Source organism: Cyanistes caeruleus, chromosome 7, assembly GCF_971803275.1.
Source record: "Cyanistes caeruleus chromosome 7, bCyaCae1.hap1.1, whole genome shotgun sequence".
NCBI lineage: Eukaryota > Metazoa > Chordata > Aves > Passeriformes > Paridae > Cyanistes > Cyanistes caeruleus.
In genome coordinates, this window is record NC_141707.1 from 8,633,121 (window position 1) to 8,655,165 (window position 22,045).

Below are 22,045 nucleotides of genomic sequence, written 5' to 3' on the forward strand. Positions count from 1 at the left end.
TGTGAGGGGGTTTCGGGTAGAACCCCAAGCTGTGCTTCCAAACGATGAAGGACGCCCATTTTTCTTCACTGTTTACAGCGAATAAGGTTATGGATGCCCGCTCCCGGGAGGTGTTAGCTGGATGGAGCTTTGAGCAACTTGATTACTGGAAGCTGTCCCTGTCCCTGGTAGGGAGTTGGAACGAGATGGTGTTTCTAGTCCCTCCTAAACGAAACCGTTCTGTGAGTCTCTGAAAACCCTATTTTTTTTACTCAATCAGCTTCACTTTTTAATTTAATCAACTCAATTTTTTTTTTTACTTAAACAATGAAAGTCCTACACTTTGGCCACAGTAACTCCTTGCAGCTCTACAGACTGGGGGCAGAGTGACTGGGAATCTGCTCAGTGGAAAAGGCCCTGGGGGTGCTGGTCAACAGCAGCTGACCCTGTGCCAGCATGTGGTGAACCTGAGCCAGCCCAGGTGAACAAAAAGCCCAATGGCACCTGGCCTGTGTCAGAAATAGTGTGGCCAGCAGGACCAGGGAAGTTAATATGCCTCTGGACTTGGTACTGGTGAGGCCACTTCTCATGCGCTGTGTCCAGTCCTGGGCCCCTCAGCTCAGGAAAGATATTGAGGTGCTGAAACTTGTCCAGGGAAAGGCAAGGAAGCTGGTGAAGCTTCTTGGTCATGTTCCTGTGAGGAGCAGCTGAAGGAGATGTTTAATCTGGATAATAAGAGACTCCAGGGGAATTCTCTCTAGAACTCCCTGACAAGAGGGTGGAGTGAGGTGGGGGCCAGTCTCTTCTGCCATGCCAGTGAGAGGATGAGAGGAAATAGCCTTAAGCTATTAAACTATTAAGGGGATATTCAAAGTAGACATTAGAAAACTTTTTTCACTGTTCGGGTGGTCAGACATTGGAATAGGTTGCTCAGGGAGGTGGTGGAGTCACCACCCTTTGAGATGTTTAAGAGGCACTGGGTGATGTGGTTTAGGAGTTACAGTGGCAGTGCTGGATTGACAGCTGGACTGGATCATATTAAAGGTCTATTTCAACCCTTGACGATTCTAAGATTTTTTTACATAACCAACTGGAATTAAGAACTGAGGCCCAGCAGAACGCTGCACAGAGTAATACTGACACACTGTCACTGCTGGTGACCCTTGTTTTCTGAGGGCATTTCCGTCAGCCCCAGAGTATCACACCTGCCCTGGGAAGTGGGAAGAACCTGGAAATACCCGTGGAGATGCTGCCAGCAGCTCCCCTGCCCCGCTCATGAGGCTGTCACCATCCCCCTGAGCTGTTGCTCTACAACAATGTACAGCAAATTCAGAGAAACACCATATCACCAGCTAGATGAGTCACATCACTGCTATTTTTTTTTTTTTTCACTTGAAGCCACAGGAATTAAAAGCATATATTTTTAAGGAATGGTGAGATTTCTGTGCTGTTCATGTCAACAACAGACCTCCAGGAGACCATCCCTTATTATAATGTCATAGGGAGACTATTTCAGTGCTGAGAGGCCAGCACAACCAGCTGGGATGCAGGGATCCCCAGTATAGGGAATGAGAGACACGTTTAACCTTCTAATCTAATTATTTTTATAGTGGCACCACCATCTGTGCCTTTTCTTGCATATTAATACTTGTATTTCATTTTCAGTTCACATTTTTGCATTAGAAATCAGAATCAGTCTCTGTCTTTCAGAGATTTTAAACTAATCTACTTTAGAAAGCATAGAAATGAATGTAGTTAAATTATTACTGACCTCTTTCTTCACTTTAGCAATTACAAGACAATTTAGGATTCAGAATAATACTCGGAAGCAAGAACTTAGAGTTCCAATCAGAAGGCTGCTATTGATTAATTCATTGGCCTTTATCAGGTGATTTTATTTCTTAGCTTTGTGTCCAAAAGTAAGGAGTTCCTTGCAACAATGTTGTAAAGATTAATTAGGTTAGACCTGTTAGACCTGACTTTACTGGAGTCTATGGAAAACATCAGAACTATTCAAATTGCTATTTAAATTTATAAAGCATAAAAGGCTATGTGATTTAATGTGATTTAATTAATAATATCTATAGTAATGTTTTACACAAAGCATCTGCCTTCCATTATAAATTGTTTTTTAAAGTATCAAATGTAATAGTTGTAGTTTTTCTAGAAACAAAGGTGTTTCTCATGTAGTTGCACTGCAAAATAAGAATCATAGAATGGTTTGGGTTGTAAGGGACCTTAAAGATCATCTCATTCTAAACCCCTGCCATGGGCAAGGGCACCTTCCACTAGACCAGGAGCTCTGTTCCTGGCCTTGAACACTTCCAGGGATGGGAGATCCACAGCCTCTCTGAACAGCCTGTTCCAGTGCCTCACCACTTTCACAGTAAAGAATTTCCCTCTAATATCTGATCTAAACTTACCTTCCTTCAGCTTAAAGCTATTTAAGAGCAAATACTAGTACTTTTTTTGTTCCTCACCTACACACCTATGGCTAACACAAAAGCACCCCATTTTTAACTTCATATTCAGTTATTTTTTACCATATTAGATGTTCTAGAAGTTTTGAACAGTAACAATCACAGAATTTGTAATTTATATATAGCCAAGCAAGTGGAATTACATCACCAAGACAATTCATTGTGAGTTTTTGTGTGTTGTATTGAAACATCTATGATCCAACATCCTAATCTGTCTTCCTCGGGAATTAGTAGAAAAATTACTGATCACATTGGAGTCAGAGCTACTTGGTTTGATAAGGCTTGTGCTTAATGGAGCTCACTGGAAAACTCTCAAATTCTCTGTAACTAGTTAGGTAGTTTTTACTGTGAGACCTCTCCATGCTGTACAGATAACAGGCTAAGGCACAGAAGGGAGAAATTACTGACTCTCCCCTTTGAAGCAGAGCCCTGTTTGCAAACTCTCACATTATTCATCAGCCTGTTTACAAGATCCTATTATAAGGAGCACCTTGGGTTACTATAGTTTTTTAAATGTAAATATGTGTCAAGTTAGCTGCATTCAATACTGAATATTGGAACAGGGAAAGGATCAATATCAGTAAAAATAATTTCTGACACAAGGAATTTTTAATGCTATGCAGTCTACAGGCCTAATACTAAATAGATGATCAGAATTATCACTGTAATATGATTACACACAGACTTTTAACAATGCTCTTGGTCAATGTCAATGTCAATGTATGTACTTAAGCACTCCACAGTTTTGTCACCAATTTTAATGACAAAAGTATTAAGCCCATGTTGTCATACTACTTTTGCTGCAACTTTTTGTAGAAGCTTCAAGAATACAGGTAAATTTTCCAGCAGGAAGATTTATTGTATGCTAGATTATAAAAATCACACAATCTGCATTCACCAGTCTACCAGCAAGCATGATAACATGAAAATATAAGTTTTGTCAGTAACAGCACAGCTCTTACAGGTGTGGCAAAATTGAATGAACAAGAGAGTAAGGCTGAGAATTATTTTTAAAACACACAACTTCTGTTTGCTCAATGGTTTATTAATGATTAAGATTTAAACAGCTTTCTATATTTATTCCAAAAGTACAAGTTTAGGGCAAGTTTGAAACAGCACTTCAGATTTGGGTCAAGCTCAATCATTTGACTCACTAGACTTTTAAAGTCAATTCTCTGTTCAGTATAGAGTTTAATTTGCTAATCACTATGGGGCTTTCAGACAGTAATGAAAATCATAAATTTATTTGGGTTGGAAGGGACCTTAAAGATCATCATATTCTTTGAGCAGCCTTTTCCAGTGCCTCACACTACAGAATTTCTTTTGTATCTAATCTAAATTTCCTTTTTTTCAGTTTGAACCCATTCCCTCTTGTCCTATCACTACAGTTCCTGAAGCAGAGTTTTTCTCCAGCTTCCCTGTATACCCTTCAGATACTGGAAGGCTGCTACGAGGTCTCTGTGCAATCTTCTCCAGGTCAAACAGTACACAAGGATTTATACCTTTCTAGCACTGCTATTTTAAAACCCATAGTGGGCAATTTACTACTGCAGACTAGGCTATGTTGCCACCTAAGTCTTTGCTACACTTATTACTTATATCTCTGTAGTAGTAGTAGTATTTAGATTTTTTTTTTCCCTTTCCTGTCTGTTTTTCCTTAGTTCAACTTCTGGCTTGGATTTTCATGTGAAATGGCAATGTGCTGGCCAGGATTTTCAGTGAAATGGCAGCCATCAGCTGCATTCTCCATGAGCAAACTAGTGCAGCCCACTGCGTGACTTCTTCCCCTTTGGCCAACAGATGTCAAGAAACAATTTTTAAAGACTTGTCTTGTTCAATAATTCCTTTTCAGGTAGAAACATTTCAAAACAGGAAGACATTGTAATTTTAACAGACCAGAATTTTTAAATGGTCACCATAACCCAAATTATTTGGGTCATGTCTTAGTATTTATTTATTAACAATATGTATTTATTACATTATTGAACTTGCTTGTAAAGGCACACAGGCTGAATAACTTTCCATACAAAGGCTATAATATTGTTGAGAGACCCTAAATAAGTAGCACTGAAAAACACAATTGTCTTTATCAGGCAGACTTTTAATTTTATGTAAAGAAGCTACAGGTTCAAAAGACCTATCATTCTCACTAAACCAAGCTGACAGATGCATTATATTTCAATCAATAATTTTCTTGATGAATCCAAACCTTTTTCACTGTTTAATCCATCATAAAGCCAGCATGACTGCAATTTGCCATGCTCTCTTCTTTCCTTCCTTTAAGGGTATTTGGGCATTATTTTAACCTGTTCTCCCATTAAAATGCAAGCTCATATACGTGCCTTTTCAATTATGTGTGTGTGTCAGCATCCTTCTAGCTGAGGTTGTATATGAACATAGAAGTAGCTCAGAGATAACAGACCTTTGAACTTAAAAAACCATGAATTTGGTAGAGGGAGGACATAAAAGAGGTGTGCCAATTCATTTTGAAACAGATGATGAATACCATAGCAGGTATTCTTTCACAAACAGCAGATACCTGCCAGTTTCAGAATGCACAAGCGCTCCTGCTTATGCTGGAGGGACAGATTGACAACTCTGCTCCAGGACTACTAGCCTAACACTATATAAATGAGTATTATCAGTACAGAAGCAGGCTGTTACCAAGACTTGAGTGCCAGTCTTCTCAGTGTATTCCAGGTCCATGACTAACCCATGAGGCTTAACTGGCTAATCAAATGTCAGCCTGCTGGCTATAGAAGTTTGGGACTGCAAGAAGGAATTTATTTACATGTGAGTTATCAGCATGGCTAAACAGAACGAGCTTAGAGGGCATTGGTGGGCTAAGATTTGGCCTGTTCCAGCCTGAGGCACTGCTTACTTTTAGAGCAGAAGAGGAATCAGGATGCAATTGTTTAGTTTCAGAGTTAGAATTACAATTAACTCCTGCAGAAACCATTGAGAAAAGGGATTAGTCATTTTCCCACTGACTGCGAAACAAAGTTTAGGAGGGCTGTCAGAATAAGCTACACAACTAAATGATGTTATTGAACAGACACAGTTGTAGACCTTAAATTAGCTTTCTAAGCAGGCATTACATTGCCAGCTTTAAAAATTTCCTGGCAAATACTGAAATCAGAAAGAGCACTGGATTAGGAGTCCACCTGGATTAAGGGGCATTTTGTTCTCAGGCTCCCTACAGGCCAAAGAGGCAAGAATACCCAATGGTGATCTCCAAGATGTCTGTGAGGCCACTAAATATTGACAGAATGCTTAATGACTTTCAAATCTTTATCACAAAGATGAGCTAGCCTATGTTAACTGCTCACTGACCAGAATAAACCACGAGTGTTCAGTTTGCAAAGAACAATCTCTGATTTCTTTGAAACTGGGATGTATTCAAAATGTTGTGCATTGATGCTGGAATGTAGATGGCAAAGCCCTATTATGGTGTTCCAGCACACAGAAATACTGTAGGGCTTCTGTTGGGCCTACAAGTTTAACTATCTTCATGTACCTACAGAGGCTTTTTTGGCAGGCAGGTACAAGCTCCAGGGCTCTGATCTACTTTCTTCAGCCTGTGTTACACTTCTGTCCTGGATAAATGGAGTAGCACATGTGGCTACAGTTGAAAAGGTACAAAAATAACCTATTAGAGGTTATTTTGTCTTCTCCCTTCCTCTCCCTTTCTCTCATGAGAACCCAGTGGAATAGCATGTCCCTCTTTAAATACAATAGCTTTTACAATTCATCCAGCAAAGACTGAAAACAATAAAATAAATAAAATAAAACAAAAAAAGTGGATAAGAATTAAAATGAGTACCACCCAAATTGTCACACCTGTGATCAAACTGGGGAAAAAAATTGAAGAAACACTACAGTTATCTTCCACATTTCCATCTGTAATGGGTTTTTTTTTTCCATTTGAAAAAGAAATATGATTTTTTTTTGAGGGTATAAAAAGCCCCAGTTGTTTCACACAGCACAGAAATATACAACTTAGACCAGAGATGGAATATGATATGACAAAAGTCTATCCCAATATGCAGCGTGAAACCCTCTGTGTGGAGAAAGGTAGAAGGACAGGGTAAGGCTGTGAACACTAAGGAGTGGTCCTACTTCAAATAACTGTAGCTAAGAACTGAAGTTCAGTGGTTATTAAGATTGCCACAATAAAAATTATGTGCAGCCATCAAACTTATATCACTCAATAAAAACATATGGGATGAATCTGCATCTTAACTTTAGCTGTTTAAATAGCCTAGTTTGAGTTCTTCTTTGAAATTAAATGCAGAAAATTTTGCTTTTGGGAAAACCTGGTACAGTAATTTTCCTACAGGAAACATAAGTACTTTGAAAATACTTATTTCCTGATGATTTGTTCTCTTGATAAACAGTGCATAACTTCCTTTGATGAAGCAGAGGACTAGATAGATATCAAAGAATTTGATTGTATAGATGAGTCAGACAACTTGTATTTTGTGTATTTAAAATTTGGGTTTTTTTCAACTTAAGTAATACTGTTAAGAGTTATAAAGAAGAATGTGAAATAACAGAAACACAATTTTGAGGATTTCTAACAAGTAATAAAACCATTAATCAGAAGATCTATACCAATCATTACTAGGGGAGTTCCTTACACAGATTAGTTCTAGTGCATTTAGAGCTTTCCACATACATCTCTTTAGTGATAAAATGTTTAGTGTTTTGTTGTTGTTGAAGTTATTGTTGCAATGTTTAGGGTTTTTTAATTTTATTTTTTTTAAAGGGTTTTAATAGCAGAAATACCTTTTACCATGGTTGAAAAAAGTTTGGCTTATAGGTATAATTCATTATATATGTCTTCCAGGTTTGTTTTGGTTTGTTTTCCCTGCAATATATTTTGATGTTGATAATGAAATTGTTAATGATCAAGCAAGTGTTACTCACACAAAATAATAATGTCTAATCCAGAAAAATCTTTTCCCTTCATAGTGTTCATGTCAAAAATAGTCTCTTGTTTAACTTGCTGAATTAACGAGGAATTAACAAGGAATGCCATTAGCAAAGTAGCATCAGAGATTTCATCTGCTTCAGTTAATGAAGCTCATTGTTTGGAGTTGGACAGAAAACAGCCATTACATCTTATGAAAAATTGTGAAGTTTTAACCTTAAGATGAAGCCAAGAACACTCAGTTCAGTGCTGCTCACAAAGGGTCATTGACTGTTACTCCAAATACTAGATGGCCTTTTTGGTAGGACATTTGTCCTGTCAATCAAACTTGAACAGAAATCTTTGACATTTGAGGACTATTCTTCAGTGAGCTTTTGGTGATTTTGAAATTGTGGTTGAAAACATGAGATGGAAAAGAAAGAAAGGAAATTCTGTTCATGACTTGCTTTTACAAGGTAGTTCCAAAGGAAAGAAATCTTCCTAATTAAGATGTTAACAATATAGTAATTAAATCTATTCATAATTACATCCAAATCTAGTTTTCTACCATTATCATTTAGACTTTAAAAGTCTAAAGTAAATAATAATTTTCTTTTAAGTAGCTCTCCTGTCTTCAAATGACCAGTAAAACAAATCTGTAGAGAAACAAAGGTTGTGAGACAGATTAATGGCATTTTTGCAGTAGACTGTTAAAAGCTGAGGTACAAAATGGAAATTGAAGTATTCTGACAAAAAAACCCCAACAAATTAAGAACAGTCATAATAACCACTGAAAAATCATAACCTTTTACTTCGCATCTGCCACCTAAAGTAGAGAAAGAAAACCACATTTCAGGTTTCAAAGGACTTGAAAGCATTACAGAAACTCACATTTACATCATCTCGCAAAGATGAGCTCAGATTTTCTTATTTTTGAGAGTCCTGACCCTTACAGGCTTTTTTTGAGCTTTTACTGCAAGGTTAACTTCTCTTAGGCTGGTTTTTCTGAAGTGAAAGTACAGATAAAAGGAAATAAACACATAAGTGGTGGAGAAAAACTTCCTTGGTGACTGATGGTCTATGATTACTGCATAGTTACTCATCATTCCTTTGCAGAGCAGCCAGCCTGAATGGAAGGTGTTTCATACATGTGCATTTTTGTTAAAAAGTTCTTGTAGTCTTTTGATATTTTTCTTTTCCCTGATAAACTTTGCCTAACTACTGCTGAGCTGACATACTTGGTTTTACACCAAGCTAAATGAACAATTTATATATATATATATATAGTTTGTGAGATATATATATATATATATGTGTGTATGTGTGTGTGTTTGTGTATATGTATCTTTGTTAATCTTGGCTAACATTACTGCAGAGAAGCAAGTTCAAGTCCACCTGGAGAACTGAAACCTGGGCACAAATGGGAGTGGAATTCAGATCCTACTCATGTAACATAGACACAATTTCTTCCAGATCTTCCTCATACCAATAGATCCCCAAGGGTACTCCCTTTGGCTACTAAATATTTCAGCTTTACATTCTACTCTGTTCCTCGGTGCTCTTCATTAAGCACAATCCCTGCCACACTATAAAAACACACATCTTTATATCAGTGAATCTGTCTGCTCATTTATCTGGATTGCTCACAAAGTGTGCTTAGAGCAGAGAGGAATGCCCTGATGTTTGTAGGGCCATGCCTTTGGTCGTGGGCATGACTTTGCTTCTGGGGAGATTTCCCTGCAGCAATACAAGAAGATATACCAGTGGAAACACCACTGGCTCAGGATAGCTTTATAAAAACCAGCAAATTATGCTGCTTGAAATAAAATATTAAAGAGCAGCTGCCTACTCTTCAGGCCAGGGATAAAAGGCAGTGTTTGAAGAAGGTTCACTCACAGACTTAATACTATTATTAGGAGCAACCATTGGGCCTCTGTTCACAGTCTTTAGCAGTCTGGACTGGGTTTCCATATTGCACCTTACCAAAGTTAGTCTCCTAAACTCCAAAGAGTTGAGGAACTGGCTCTCTTTCTGGGCTTGACCAAAATGCATCATCTGCTCTTACCTAGCACACTGCATAGATAAAGCTGGTCAAGAGTGACGCAGCATGTATTAGCAGCATGGCTTTAATGGATGCTTTGATTTGTATGCCAAAAGAACATAGGAAGAGAGGATACGTAAATGGGTGCTTAGGATATATACATCCCCTTACAGTGGAAAACCCTCTGCAGCAGTACATGAGCACCACAGTTATGAAGAAAAAAAGCACAAAAATATGTACAGTTGACTCCCACCACCTCTGGCTTCACCCTATTCCCACACACAAGTAACTGCACTTTGTTTAGCCAATAGGGTTTAGCACTTCCGATGTGTTACAAACTGGCAGATCCAGAAACTCAGAGCTAACACCTTCCAGCAAAGCTTTGCTCACTAACAACCAGGTCACAGTATGTGTTACTGCAGCACTTTGTGTAGGAACGCCCTGTTAACTTTCTGTACTCAGCCTTCAGCATGGTCCTGCTTCCCATGTAGTCCAACTACTACAGCAACACATTTAAAATGCTATTTATTTAATCTGCCCTGAATTCATCCCTCATTCCTGCCATCCTAGGAAAAACCCCCAAAATCCATAGTAAGTGGCAAACTTAAAATTTCTTAGGCCTTCACAGTTCACCTCAGCAATGAACTCAGTAGACGAAGCTGAGAATCCTTGTGGACTTTTCACTCTTCACTATATTAAGTTCTGGAAAAGGCCTTGGTACAAATTCATTCTTCCTTATAAAATAACATTTCAAGATTTTGTCTGCACTTCACTAGCTTTTTTGAAATCTCAGTTTCCAATCAGGATTCCACTTATGACAGATTTCCCAGACATGTTACTGGATACGAGAATAAAAGAGTTAATATCTGCATCCTCATTTGGGATGTGGGACAAAGGTACACAACTAGGCTGGAAAAGAATCACTGTCCATCAGCATTGCTGAGACTCTAGTTTTCTTCCAGAATATTCCTTCCCTACCAGATATTGGCGAGTCTAAAGGATGGAAAACAAAGTGATGAGAACAAAGGAGTGGTTGTCTCTCAGTCAAACCTCTCTACATGAAGGAAATGACATGGAGCAGAGACATATGCCACTGAAGGGAGATGGGAGCATGTCATACTCCAGCCAACTTCCCATGTACTGTCTTGCTGTCTTGCTCAGGGTGTGAATGATCCTGAGCTTGTGACTCCTAACTGCTTCAGAAAGGGAAAAGCCAGCAGGAGTAGGCATTATGTTTTGACGACTTTGCAAAGCTGAAACCAAAACTCTGCTCCAGCTAAGGGCCTCCAGGCTGTGTAGGAGACAGCATCCTGGCATGTATGAGGCAGATACACTCAAAAGTGTTTATCTGTGTTTTGGCACAAATGGTGGTGAAATAGTCCCCCTGCAGGAGGCTACTCCCTCCCAAGTCATCATGGACAGGAGCTGCCTGTCCCAAGGGGTCCATGTACCACAGAGTGCTTTGATGAGAGTCTGACAGATACAGTGCAATTTAAGCTTTAAACTATTCTTTGCACTTGTTTCAAGTATGAGATCAACTTTCCTGAATACCATCATCCCCAAATAGCACAATGCACTTCCAAAAAGGCTTATTAGAACTTTACATAATGGTATTATTATTTCCTTCTCTCTGTTTTAAATACCTCCTCATGCATTTCACAGTCACACTTGCATTTCTCATCACCACACTACATTCATGATTCACCAGTCTTCCAGTCACCAACTGGTGCACAGAGTTATTTTCAACTTCTCTGTTATTTTCAACCAAGGAACATAGAGTCTGAACCAGAGACATTATTAGAGTTAGATATTAGCTGACAATACTTTGATTTTCTCCCCCATTTCTCTCACTCCTCAAAGTCATCTGGTAAATGCAGTTTAAAATGTGACACAATTAGTGTATGAATTAGGGTTCAGTTCTCCATTTCAGTTAAATTACCAACCTAAGAATCAACTGTCAATTTTCAGTGCATTTTATAATCTAGCTCAACCCTCTAACACATGCATTTTTCAGAGGGCAAGGCTGGTTTTTCAAAGTCAGCTATCTGGAATGTCTGGTTATCACTTTTCTGATAGAAGCCAGCTCTTCTGCATCAATAATTACAGGCAGTACCTAGTCCAAAATAATAGTGGAAGGAAATAGATACAGCAGAGAGATGATGTACTGCCATATGAGCTCTTTGAATATGTACAAGCTGCTTTTTATAATAATTAGTAATTACAGTAGACATTTCTTAGTTTGTACCCATTGAACAGGTTCTGATTAACTTCTTGAGACAAAACAGAAGAATCAGAACATTAAAAATTACTTATAACTACTGCATTTGCATTTATATGTAGCTTATTTAAAACCTGAAGATCCAGAAATACCACAAATACATTCAGCCAAGGAAGTAGAGAAAGCATCCAGCTCCTGCCACACCTTTAGAGAAGTCTTCTAATCTAAGCAAAGCATGCAAGAGGAATATAGGAAATCATCTTAAACTGAAATCCCAGTTTTAAACTCTAATTCACAATTATCCTCTCTTCTATCCTGTAATGAACAGTATTAACAACTTGACACCATCATAGAAATGCCTGCTTTATAAGAAATACTGTCTATGAATATTCAAGGTAGATCTAATGCTTATGACATGAACGGATGCACTAAATAATAAGATAATAATTGTGCTTATAAACATCTGCAGTGTGCTTGGATTTCAGAGAGAAAAGAGCAGTATAGATATTTTTGTCCAGTAGGGACCCCTGGTGTTTAAGGCAGTTATAACAAGGATCAACATCCCTAGCAGAAAATGAAGCCATTAATTTGGAGTCGGATGCCTTTCTGCATCCACACCTATTGCATCTTCCTCCTCTGAGATCAAGGAACAATACCTAGCTGTATTATTAACTGTGAGTGGCTTACAGATTTCTTAGTCTTGCAAATGCTTACACAGCACACTCCATACTCATACAGGCCAGAAGTTGGCTACAAAGCACCTGGCTACTCTTAAGGGGCGGATGCTGGGGCTTGTCTGCAAGCAAATTTCGCTAAGTCCTTGCAAATTTCCTGACACGAGGCTGAATCACCCCAAACCGGGCCAAGACACACTTCTGAGACAAAGTCTAAGAAGTGGAGATATTTGCTTTATTCAGGGATCATTCCTCCTAACAGTGCACACCCAGACACACAGCAAATTACAATATATGGCTGCATTCATGCATATTCATAGTTTCTTAGTACTCATTATTATATTAGCGTACGCGAGGCGCAGGTGCAGTGCACCCTGGTGATGGCATTGAGGAAGGCTCTGCACCTTCCTCGCTGTTCTTTCTGATGAAGGCTGGACATCTTCATCACCTTGCCCTTTTCACCTTTCTCCTGCAGGCATGCACAGTCTCTTGTTAGCTGTTTCAGCCATTTCCTCACCAGTTTGAGCAAGCTCTGTCCTTCATTTTTTGCAAGTTTTGTTCCTCATTTCTTGCCTATTTTCACCTAGCTTCTATATTGGTTAAAATTTATCTTATTCTTGCCCAAGTATGCCTAGGCACAATTATTTTAACCCTTTCAAGGCTCTCTGCATTCTTGCAAGGTACCCTAATATCCTTGTCTTTCACAGAGGCACCTATAGTGAGCCAATGCAGCCTGAAAACAGCCATGAAATTCCATGCAATTGCCGGCTCAGGCCACAGACCTAAAGCTCCCCATCACTTCCTTTGTGATCAACTTCATCAAAATAACTGATAAGACCTTAACAAAAAACAAATGAATCAACTTCTGCATCATTATAATTTTAAGTTAACGGCTATGAAGCACAGTCCACTTGTAGCAATGGGAAACAGACTCCCTGTAGCTCTGAAGAAGATCTCTTTATTTCCAGAAAACACCCCCTCTTTATACCCCTATTTTCCACTGGGCACAACCAAAACCAAACAGAACAGAAGAAAAACACTGCAGTGCTGCTGTCCACGTTTCCTATCACCCTATCAGCTTCCCACTCATACGCTGTGCAGATGTGCACTTATCATGCAGAATGTTACAAAACCTCTTACTTGTACTTCAAGGTGCCTTTGTCCCCCTAACTTCTGATCTAGCCCAGATCTCTGTTCTGTTCCTCTCTCTACACTAAGCATCATCTTTGATTTCATCTTTCTGCTTCTGCAGATAGTGTGTGGGGTGCTCTGCCTTTTTTTAGATTACCTTGATTTTATGTCTCATTCCTGCTAGAAAACCGCCTCTGGCATTCCCAGAAATAATTAATGCTCTTGCAGTTCCTACTAGCATTCTTTGCTTCTCAAAATGCCAAGGCATTTGTAAACCTCTCTACATGGAACTAAGTTGCCTTTGGTCTCTGTTGTATTCTGGGGGACTATCAGGAGGATCTTTTCAGAGTGATCATATCCCTCCAGCATAAGTTTGAGGAATATTACAAGAGGAGAAGTACTGTAGTAATATGTCCTTATTCTATAAGCCTACACAGAGGATTGTTAGCAAATTGAAATGTATTTCTGGCAGAATTTAAGTTAATAGTATTACCATCTCACTTTGCAAGCAAACATTTCACACACTTACGTAGGCTTCCATGATCTGAAGGGACCTATAAGGAAGAGGGATTCTTTATCAGGAACCTAAGCAACCAAAAAGGACAAGAACTAATAGGTTCAAAATGAAAGAGGGGAAAAATAGATATCTGGAAGAAATTCTTTACTGTGGGGGTGGTGAGGCACTGGAACAGGTTGCCCAGGGAAGCTGTGGATTCCCCATCTCTGGAAGCATTGGAAGCCAGGATGGAGCTTGGAACAACCTGGTCTAATGGAAGGTGTCCACACACAAGGCAGGGGGGTTAGAATGAAATGATCTTTAAGATCCCTTCCAACCCAAACCATGATTCTATGACTGTGCTGTAGAACATTAAAAATGGTATGCTACAGAGAAAACAAAAACGTGGGCATGAAGTCGTTTGGGAATAAGGGAATAACAGCCTCACCTTGCCTCCCTTTTCTTCATTTTGCCTCTTTGGTAAACATAAGAAGCTGATTTTGCTTAGTCTTTAGTCATTAGTCAAATGTCTCTGGGGAAAAAATAAACCAAATATATTTAATTCGAATATTTTCTTTACAATATTTTCCCTCGCTTCCCGACAAGCCGGTCCCGATCAGAGTCAGACAGGCTGCGTGGCCCGTTCTCCAGAACAGCAAGGCGGCGGACAGCCGGCTTTCCGACGCGGAGGCTCCTTCGGTTTCGCAGGGCAGGAAGGGATGGGTGGGGGCCCTGCGCTCCGAGGCGCCGCCCCGGGGCCGCGTCACGGGCGGGCGGCCGGCGCGGCGCGGCGCGGCCGGCGCGGAGCGCTGCGGGCAGTGGCGCCATGCACTCCCTCGCCCAGGAGATCCGCAGCTTCTCCAGGGCCAACCTGCGGAAGCAGCGCACCCGCGTCACCACGCTGACCGGCCGCAGGATCATCGAGACGTGGCGCGGCGCCTGCCTGCACATGGAGGAGGAGGAGGAGGCGGCGCCCGACGGCGGCTTCGTGCAGGATCTCAGCGCTGACCTCCAGGTCGGCGTGGTGAAGCCCTGGCTGCTGCTGGGTGAGTGGGGCTGGGTGAGTGGGCGCCGTCCGCCGGCCGGGCGGGGGCTCGGCGCAGCAACGGGAACGCTCTCTCTCCGTAGGGTCGCAGGATGCTGCTCACGACCTGGACACCATGAGAAAGCATAAGGTAACGTTACACGGACATATAAATGCATCTCGTGTGATGCGCGCAGTGCGTTTCTCCTGTAAATTAAAAATTCGAAGTGATTCTTTAGCAGATATGAGGAAGACTGTATTCCACTTGCATTTTCAAAAGGCTGCTCCGTTTGCAGGTGGATGGGTTTCTGTTGGCTTCACGAGAAGCTGAAATGCTTTCAGAGAATCCCAGAATCTTCCAAGGGACTTCTGGAGATTATCTAGTCCAAACCCCCTGCCAAGGCAGGGTCACCCAGAGTACGTGACACAGAAACGTGTCCAGGTGGGTTTGGAATGTCTCCAGACAGGGAGACTCTGTGACCTTCCTGGGCACCTGTTCCAGTGCTTGGCCACCCTCAATCTGAACAAGTTCTTCCTCATGCTCAGGTGGAACTTCTTATGTTTTCATTTATGACAATTGCTTTTCATCCTGTTGCTAGATACCACTGAAAGAAATCTTGCTTCCCTGCAAGAGTGATGATTGTTTAGAGCTGTTTAATGGAACAGATTCCTACACTGCCATATGCATTTGCATTCAGACACTAAGCAGCACCATTCCCCCTTGCCTTACGTGGATTGATAAAACTGGAAAAACAAAGCAGCTTCTCTAAGTCTGTCCCAAAATTTTGTCTTTTTACTCTTCTCTGTTGCAGTAATGGGGTGATAAGGCCTTTGGACAGTGGTGGTTCTGCATGCACCTGGTTGGCATCTGGTGCCATCTAAATGTCACTTTACTGTAACTTTAAATAACCCACAACCTGACTGTAGCCTGGACAGAGCAGAGATGGCAGGAGGCCAGAAGTGGTGTCTACTGCCAAGAACAGGTGTAGTTTACTCTGAAATCCTTCTGCTCCAGCAAATGTTTCTGGTAACTAACCAGAAGGATTGTTAAGCCGATGGGTTAGAGCAGGATTAAAATCTGGGCGATTTTTGGGTGGTCTGTTCTCTCATTCCTATTGCTTTCTCTTTTATTTTCCAACCATGTGATGAAAACTCCCTTTTCTGTTGAAAATCCATTTTTATAGTCTGTGTTTGAGCACTGATCTTTTCATTTCCTCTCTGAAAAACCCTGAGATTTATCACAGTATGTTTTAGCACACTTTGAAACTTTGCTTGGAGAAAAGTGCACCACAGACAGCACATGTATGTAAAACTGAACATTGCATCAGTGTAAGGTAGAGTGTGTGTATGCCTAAAGATTAATTCCCCTTTGTTACTGCTCATTTTGCTTGTTATCTTCAGAAAATGCCTTTTTCCTTTTTTTCTTTTATTCTTTTGACTTAGGTCACTCACGTTCTAAATGTGGCATATGGAGTCCAAAATGCCTTCCTTGATGACTTTATATACAAGACCATTTCCATTCTGGACCTCCCAGAAACTGATATTACCTCCTATTTCCCTGAATGTTTTGAGTTTATTGAGAAAGCCAAGATCCAGGTACGGTCTATCAATAATTAATATTAGTAGTTACCCTGTTTAGATTATTTATAACATTACTTAAGAACTAAAGCAGCTTCTTTTGTTAGAAGAAAATATGGTACCAAATGAATAGTTTTGCCATTGTCTTTTTAAATTTTAAGTAGAAAATCCAAGTAATTTTTAAGTATTCCTAGAGACATGGCACTGCTGTTAATCTTTATTCCCTCCAGCATTGCTTTTTCAGAATTACTGTCTTGAGTTTTAGAGAAATGCTTCTTTAATACAGGTGGACCAGGGCTTGACTTTAAATTACACAACTGCATTCTAAATCCAGGTCACTACCCCTGACGGAAGGAAATTAAGAAAATTTATTTATCCTTTGGGGATGTTGTTGTGTTGGATTAGAAACCAGAGTGAATTAAAAGCAAGAAACACAGCTTTTACATATCTGTGTGGTTTATCATCAGCTGTTCACCATGCTGGTGCTTTTCATTATAGAATCATTGAATGGTTTGGGTTGGAAAGGACCTTAAAGATTATCTAGCTCCAACCCCCTGCCATGGGCAGGGACACTTCCCACTAGACCAGGTTGCTCAAAGAAGATGCTATGATTCCATGTAAATACCCAGAACATCAGAGAATGTGTTAGTAGTCTTGGAGCCAAAAGTGATTTAACTGTTCACAAAATCTTGAAAGGATGTGATAGAGAAAAGTGGCTAAAAAAACCCTTCTGGGGTTTCTTGGCAGAATTATCTGTAGCCAGGAACATGCCCAACTCACAGCTGTTAAATCCAGGCTTACTGTGTAATTTAGGACAACCACTGTTTTGGTATCTAAACTATAACTCAACAACCAAACATTATTGCATGCTATTCTACTATATCTATCAGGTTCATTGTTTATGTAGATTGGGATAAAAGATGATCTTGCCCCAGTTTTCGTTGTGTCGCAGTGTTCTTTCCTTCTCTCATTTATAATTTACAAGCTATGTGATAACGTATGATCACTAAATTACCTTTTCAAGGTTTCTAATTACAGTTTCCAGTTCATTTCTAAATGAGAGTTGCCATTCACAACTGCACAATTTTGCTTTCTGCCTCTGGTGTTTATATCTCAGTTACTATTTTGTAGGTTAAGGAGTTTACAGGAAAGCTTATACAACAACATTAGTAGTTTTCTGATGGAAGAGGTGGATGAAAGACAAGGGAGTTGGTGGAATAGTTGTTCTCCAGAATCAGTTCAAAAAGCACATGATAGTGGTATACAGAGACAGATCTCTAGGTGGTTTGAATTACTTTACTTGCTTTGTCGAAATAGTGTTAAAAGAGCTTATGATAGATTGTGTCATGAGTGCTCTTCTGTTTAAGTAACCATAGAGATACTACTGTTTCATCTCTTAAAAATGGGGGAGAAAGACATGTTCACTGGTGAGAGAACATGATATATGAGAAATTATTTCTAGAACATGGTTAACTCCATGAAGGAAGAATAAGAGCATGTGAATTTGAGGATGCACTGTTCTGTAAGTCATTGACAGCTGGGCACTTGTAACAGGATTCACTTTTCTAAAACTGTAATGGCTCAAGTCTCTAGATACCATGGTACAAATTCTGATACTGATCAGAGCTCAACTTTTCTTCTAGGCTCCAGCTTGGCAGGCAGGTTTTCCATGACATGTTCAGTGACCCATATCAATTCATAATACTGTGAATGATGGATACTTTTTGATATGTTTAATATCTAATAATAAAACTTCTGAAATCTTGTGTTTTCAAAGAGAAAATCTTTGCTTATTCATGAACATCACTCCTTATTGCTCCCCCTATCTTTCCTAAGGAAAAAGTCTCTTTTTCACTGCAAAGTAAAATGGATCCATAAGGAATTACATTAGCCTTCAACTTCACTAAAAACTTCATGCTTCTCTTAAATTTCTTTCCTTGGTGAGGCTTTTTGCCCACTGTGTATAACCATTGTTTAATCACTTTTTCTGATAGTGGAAGGTGATTTTGTTTCTCTCTCCATAAAAATTTTTAAAAAAACCCAACTTGGTCTTGAATCTTATATGATTCTTTCAAGTCCTCTGACCATTTCTTGGCAGGAAAACTTTGGGTATCAGGAGCAGAGCAAGGAGTTCTTGGTAAACAGAGATGAATTTCCTGTCTGCAGTCTGTTTCTCACTTTTATTCTGTATTCATAGGTAATAAAACATCAGTTAAGAATGACATGCCAAATTCATTTTTGTATGAATTGTAAACAATGGGCTATAGCAAGGAAAGATAAATATCCTCAGTATTAAAGTTGGCTTAATATTATGGCCCAGATTCATTCATGTTCAATAATTTTCAGAATTCATGGGTATCACTATATAATTTTTGGTAGTGTAAAACAAACCAGTTATTTAAAAAGGTACATCAGACTTTAATGTGAAAGAGGGAAGTAAAGAATGAACTGTACAAAGGAAAAGAAAAATTGCTTCCAGTGCATATTATTTACCCTCAGTGCCTCTGCTAGACATTGATCTGGATTATGGTATGCTGTGTCTAAAATAACTCCCATTAAATCAGTAAATACTGCTCCAGATCTACAGTGGATAACCTTCAGCAATTGCTTCATCAGCAGTAGCATAATTTTTAGTGTCATTATTCTGGATTTACAGGTCACCACTGGCATGTCCTCAGGTAGCTGAAATTACAGATCTGCTTTCTACTCTGCCATAGTGTGTGTGAGGACACGTGGTCCTGGGAATGTGAGCAAGGGAATGAAGAGAGCAATTTGCAGCAGGCAGTGCACAGGAGATGTGATTTTCATTGCAAGGAAGGGTGGTATCATTGTTTGCTGGGATGTGGGAGCTTAGACTTGGTTCCTAGCTCTATCAGAATGTTGCACATCATTCTTCTAGTCTCAGCTTGGGATTTCTCCAACAAGGATAATAATACTCCATTTCATACTTCTTTGTTTTGTTACTTAAACTGGAAGATTTTTGGAGCAGGAACCATTTTCTGGTCTGTGTGTCTTAAAATACTGGGAAATTGTAGCTCCCAAATCTGTAATATAAACTATTGAGTTCCTAGAAAGGAACCCTGGTGCTTAAAAGATCTTTTTGTCTCTGAGTAAAATTCCCATTAAGTAACTTGTGCCTGTTAAGGGCAGACAGAACAGGCTGTTTATAACTAAAATAGTTTTGTTTAGCCTCAAGTATCTGAGCACATCATGTCATGTTTCAGTATTTTCATTCTGAATATGGAGGTGCTGGGGGTTTGGTGGTTTCTTTTTGTGTCAAAGGAGCATTTGGTGGACAGTTTGGACTGAGGCTTTTCTAGGTCATAACCTGACATACAAACATGACAACATCATGAAGCCTGGGCCTTGCAAGCATTACTTAGGAGATTTTAGATTGTCTAGTTGTCTTTGCGTTAATTTGGGTTTATTTCGTAACAAAACTCAGTGTCTAAATAAAGAGCCATTCGGGTATCTCAAAGGTTGTGTGGGAAATCTTTAAGTAGGATAAAAACCATTAATTTTATATATAATGCAGCATAAGCCTGAATTCAAACCCCAGAAGAAGCATTTGTGAATTTATGGGAGTTTGAGTAGTTTTGGATTTGCACTCTAGTTCCCAGTTAAGGCGTGTTAGTTGTACCAGTGGTGTCATGGGAAGGGAGAGATCTGTTGCAAATCACACTATATCCTTTCTAATTTTTCTGTTCCCGTGCATGATCCCTGTTACTCAGAATCTTCCCTGCAGAGTGCACAAGCAACATGCTACTGGAACTACAAGATGTTCTAAAATGTGCCTCTCTGCCAAGCTGTTTGCTGCCTTGCTATGTTTTTAACCTTTACCAAGATACTGTTAAGTTCCTTTCAATATTGCAAATAAAATCTATTTCAAAATTGGCACCCAGTTAGATCAGATACTTTGGTATCCCAGGTGTCTGTGATTTGGTTTTTACATGAACAGACTGCTGTAAGGCCTCGGGAAGAAAGACAGAAGATGTGTTTTAGTACTATGGTATGAGTTAGGTTTGATGAATTTGGTAATAATAAAGCATTTTACGAAGAAAAATACTTAATTTCATGCTTATATCATGCTTATGTCTGTGTTTGGACTTACATGTGTAAATATTTGCTTTGAGCTCAGTAAGGAGGTTCCAATAAATCTTAAAAGAATGTTATATAAAGTTTCTTACACTTGTAATCTACCTAATGAATATCCCAACTTATGTTTAATTTCTTTCTTGGAGGATGGCGTGGTACTGGTTCACTGTAATGCAGGAGTCTCCCGTGCAGCGGCTGTAGTTATTGGTTTTCTAATGAATTCAGAAAGACTGAGCTTTGCCAGAGCCTATTCCTTGGTGAAAAATGCAAGGCCTGCAGCTTGTCCAAATCCTGGCTTCATGGAGCAGCTTCACAAGTACCAAGAACAGATTGTAAAGGCAAATGGAAGCATAAACAGTCACGACTGATCCAAAGCAGAAGTGAAATAATCTGTTTTGACTATACAGGATTTGTATGTACTTTAAACCCCTTTCACATGTGCATTTTCAAGTCTTTATATATTTTTTTCTTGCCCTCCTTTCACCCTGTTTTTTTCCAGCATGTCATCAAAAGGTCAAATGTTGTTCCGACTTCAGAGAAGTTTTGCCTATAACCAGAGCACTAATAAAAAGATACAGCTCAGTTTTCCTTGAAATATTAGAAAACAATGATGGTTTGCTTATTGAACCATGAGAAAATGCAGGCAATAGAGAAAGGAAGTAAAATAACTGAGATAAGTTGCTTTCTTTCCAAATCTGCACATTCTTACTTGGTTGTAAAATCTAGATAATAAAATGTTCAAATAATGAAGTACCTTGATATTGGAATTTAAAATTAGATTGCAGCTATAGATGATATTATTGAATTTTGTGGGCTAGCCAGCCATTAATTTTTTTTTAAATTTAAACGATGGTCTTTTGAGGATGCTCAAAATGCATAGGATGCTTTAATGCTTCATGTATTTCTATTGTTTATCATCTAGTAGTGATTTGAAGTGCACTAACATGATGAATCCAGTCTTGGAACTAACAGGGGTTTTTTACCTGTAAATCATTTCACTAGAGATACAAAAGATTTTGATAATGATTTGTCTCTGTTCATGCTACTGTCTTCACATCTAGTCCTCACATACTGTCCACTCACTCCATTCCACATCATATGTAAAGAACATATAGGGTATGTAATTTTGACCGCCCTGAGAGATCCCAGGCTGAAATTACTGTCTTAATATGTCATGCTTTAAAAAAAAAAACAACAAACAAAACTCCACAAGATTTTAATAATATTTTGTGGCCTTCAAGCCAGCTCTTAATATATTTATTAATATGCAAAAAAATAAAGAGAACACTGTGTTTGGATAAATTGTGTGCTAAAGTGATTTTAAAGGTTTGGTTTCAAGATCAGCGTTCTGTCCTGGTACCATGGACATGGTTGTTTGAACTATGACATCTGTTGTGGATTGCTCATGCTCAAGAAC

At 39.3% G+C, this 22,045-nt stretch overlaps 1 protein-coding gene across 2 annotated transcripts; it reads left to right on the top strand.

Moving 5' to 3' along the window:
• Nucleotides 1-58: 58 nt before the first annotated feature.
• On the top strand, nt 59-21,930 carry DUSP19 (dual specificity phosphatase 19). 2 transcript variants are annotated; one of them, XR_015288835.1, is made up of 4 exons: nt 59-221; nt 14,538-14,977; nt 16,399-16,551; nt 20,775-21,930. XR_015288835.1 is itself a non-coding variant. In XM_023930655.2 (4 exons), the coding sequence occupies exons 1-4, from the start codon at nt 14,758-14,760 to the stop codon at nt 20,994-20,996; spliced, it is 642 nt and encodes a 213-aa protein (XP_023786423.1). In that variant the 5' UTR covers nt 14,691-14,757; the 3' UTR covers nt 20,997-21,930. The 2 variants fall into 2 exon arrangements, 1 of the variants encoding a protein (XP_023786423.1); XM_023930655.2 differs by lacking the exon at nt 59-221 and adding an exon at nt 15,060-15,106 and having other exon boundaries at nt 14,691-14,977.
• Nucleotides 21,931-22,045: the final 115 nt, after the last annotated feature.

Bases quoted from the DNA above. Each gene is read 5' to 3' on its own strand.
- DUSP19 (XM_023930655.2), top strand. From the start codon at position 14,758: ATGCACTCCCTCGCCCAGGAGATCCGCAGCTTCTCCAGGGCCAACCTG. The intron at 14,978-15,059 runs GTGAGTGGGGCT...CTCTCTCCGTAG, and splicing joins GAAGCCCTGGCTGCTGCTGG to GGTCGCAGGATGCTGCTCAC. The intron at 15,107-16,398 runs GTAACGTTACAC...CTTTTGACTTAG, and splicing joins ACACCATGAGAAAGCATAAG to GTCACTCACGTTCTAAATGT.